Below are 2132 nucleotides of genomic sequence, written 5' to 3' on the forward strand. Positions count from 1 at the left end.
GCTGTATTATCGCTCAGTTGCATAGTAAGAAGGAGACTTAGTAATCTCCATTTATGGCAGGTTAGGCAATTCCAAAGCCAGTTAAGTCACCTGCCATCGCAGAAGCCCGATTTTTCTTCTAATGGTATCCATGTGAGACAGTCACTAAGGATCCAACATGCACTTGGGCCCGATAAATATCTCAAACAGACTTACTGGAACCAAGCCTGGCCCCTCCCAGCAAGCGGTCATTCACGCCGAAGGCAGCCCGGTCCCAGACGGTTAATTCTAGGCTGGATTGCCTAAGCTGAGAAGGGGTTACTCCGTTGAAAACGAAGGAATGCTTCCACTGGGGACAAGCTTGCTTCTTCAGGACCGGGGACTTCAGCCTCAGCTTTTGCTTGTCGGGCAGAGTGAGACAGCTGCGGAAGAGAAGCCAATCAAAACCCCCCTGCACCTGCCCCCACGCGGCCTGCCTTCCACGCTCGCACTTGCTCGCCAGTGAGACTCAGTGCTAAGTAAAGGGCTAAATTCACGTCCCCATAAAAATTCTAAACAGTAAAGGAGAACGAGAAGCACCGGGTTGGCTACGTGACCTCGCTCTAGGATGTTCAGAATTGAGAGCTGAATTCTGCACCAGCCATCAAGGGTGATTTGGGGTTTCCGAGGCCACGTGGCCTTTGTCCCGGTCCCCCTCCTTTGGTCTACCACCAGGCGACAGCGTGGCTTCTTAGACCTGCCACCCAGGGACCAGGACTCTGTACTCATGTTATCTCATATTAACCCTGTTCTCAGAATAAATTCAGAAGGACCGAGTAACTTGCCCAAGGCCATACAGATAACCGGCAGGGTTAGGACACAAACCCAGTTTCGTCCTGACTGGTAGCCCATTAATTTTCCATTATGACACCGGGGATTTAGCAATTCTACATAATAATGGTGTTTGCTTTCCTTTGCGAAACACCAAAGCACCTGTAGTGAATTAGAATGAGGATGAAATCTGAAAAATCATCCATCTCACTGTTAATCCAAGGGGAATGTAAAGCTGAGTAAATATCTATAAACACGATTTTTTTTAATGTTCCATTTTAGTCAGAAAAAGCTGATTCACTGATAAAACAAGGACCAATGAGATCTGGGTTTCAGGTTAAAATGCAGTATTCTGAATCTAGCCTCGGCATGTCCAAACCCCATGAATTCTTGGAGATGAGAGTCTTTAACACGACTTACGTTGGATTTTTGTAGGAAAGCTAAAATGCGACAAACTTAAAATGGCTGTTTTCGGTGTTCCCTACAGGTCCTAGGACCCTGCCGTGCGAATAGCAGGTTTATCAGTAAATCCCACTTGATTAACTGTAATACCTACCCCCTCACAAACGAGTTCAGGGTGCCATCCGACCGCACAGGTAAGTCCTTGGCTCCCAGCACCACCAAACAGAGTTGACCGTCACACGATGGCTGCCCTGCCCCTGGGAACGAAGCCAACATTCACGGTCAACCCCCTTCTGCGTGTCGGCACGCAGCACCGCCACCCCAAAACTGAGCTCGGCGAGAGGGTGTGCTCCAGCCCTCGCAGCCTGAGAGAGCAGCTAGGGAAAGCGGCTCGCCCACCACAGAGAAGGCTCTCTGGGGACACCTGTCCCGGCGGCACACCGACCCATCGGCATGACGATGGGACGGAAGGCTTGCTAAAATCCCAGGGACACAAGTTGCAAAGAGATTTAAGACTAACCCGAGAAGGGGAAGGATGCAGAGTTTTAGCTTAGTGGGAGCCCATGGTTTTGAGGAAGGCGGGGCCCCAAGACCTCTGTTTTGGGGGCCTGGAGGTAACCACGGGGTGCTTGCTGCTGGTCCTGGGAGCTTCCACATAGCAAATCACCAAAACCCATCACGGAACTGTGTATTCTTGGTCTTCGCTCCCCGCCTCATCTCCCCACTGTCCTCGACCCGTTCTCTTGCTGGGCAGCAGCTGCTGACATGACCAGGGGCCTTGAGAAGTGCTCTTGGGTCCCACAGGTCCCAGCCGTGATGCAGGAGGTCATTCTTCAAGTGAGGCCACAGCGGGACTGTTTTCCCCAGGGGGACCATCCGAGCCACCCCCTTGGGAGAAAGCATTGGGGCTGGTGTCCTAAGAGCCCCGAAAAGCAGGCATC

General features: G+C 51.6%; 1 protein-coding gene across 2 annotated transcripts in view; it reads right to left on the reverse strand.

Moving 5' to 3' along the window:
• The window catches only part of SYTL3 (synaptotagmin like 3), an 83892-nt gene that overhangs the window by 2784 nt on the left and 78976 nt on the right, over nt 1-2132 (reverse strand). For both annotated transcript variants that reach the window (XM_011376302.2, XM_023521108.1), the window contains 2 exons: nt 1346-1448; nt 196-401 (listed from right to left, as the gene is read on the reverse strand). In XM_011376302.2, coding sequence (XP_011374604.1) covers nt 196-401; nt 1346-1448 — 309 coding nt within the window. The remainder of the gene's footprint in view (nt 1-195; nt 402-1345; nt 1449-2132) is intronic.

The sequence above is a fragment of the Pteropus vampyrus genome, unplaced genomic scaffold (genome assembly GCF_000151845.1).
Source record: "Pteropus vampyrus isolate Shadow unplaced genomic scaffold, Pvam_2.0 Scaffold292, whole genome shotgun sequence".
Lineage (NCBI taxonomy): Eukaryota > Metazoa > Chordata > Mammalia > Chiroptera > Pteropodidae > Pteropus > Pteropus vampyrus.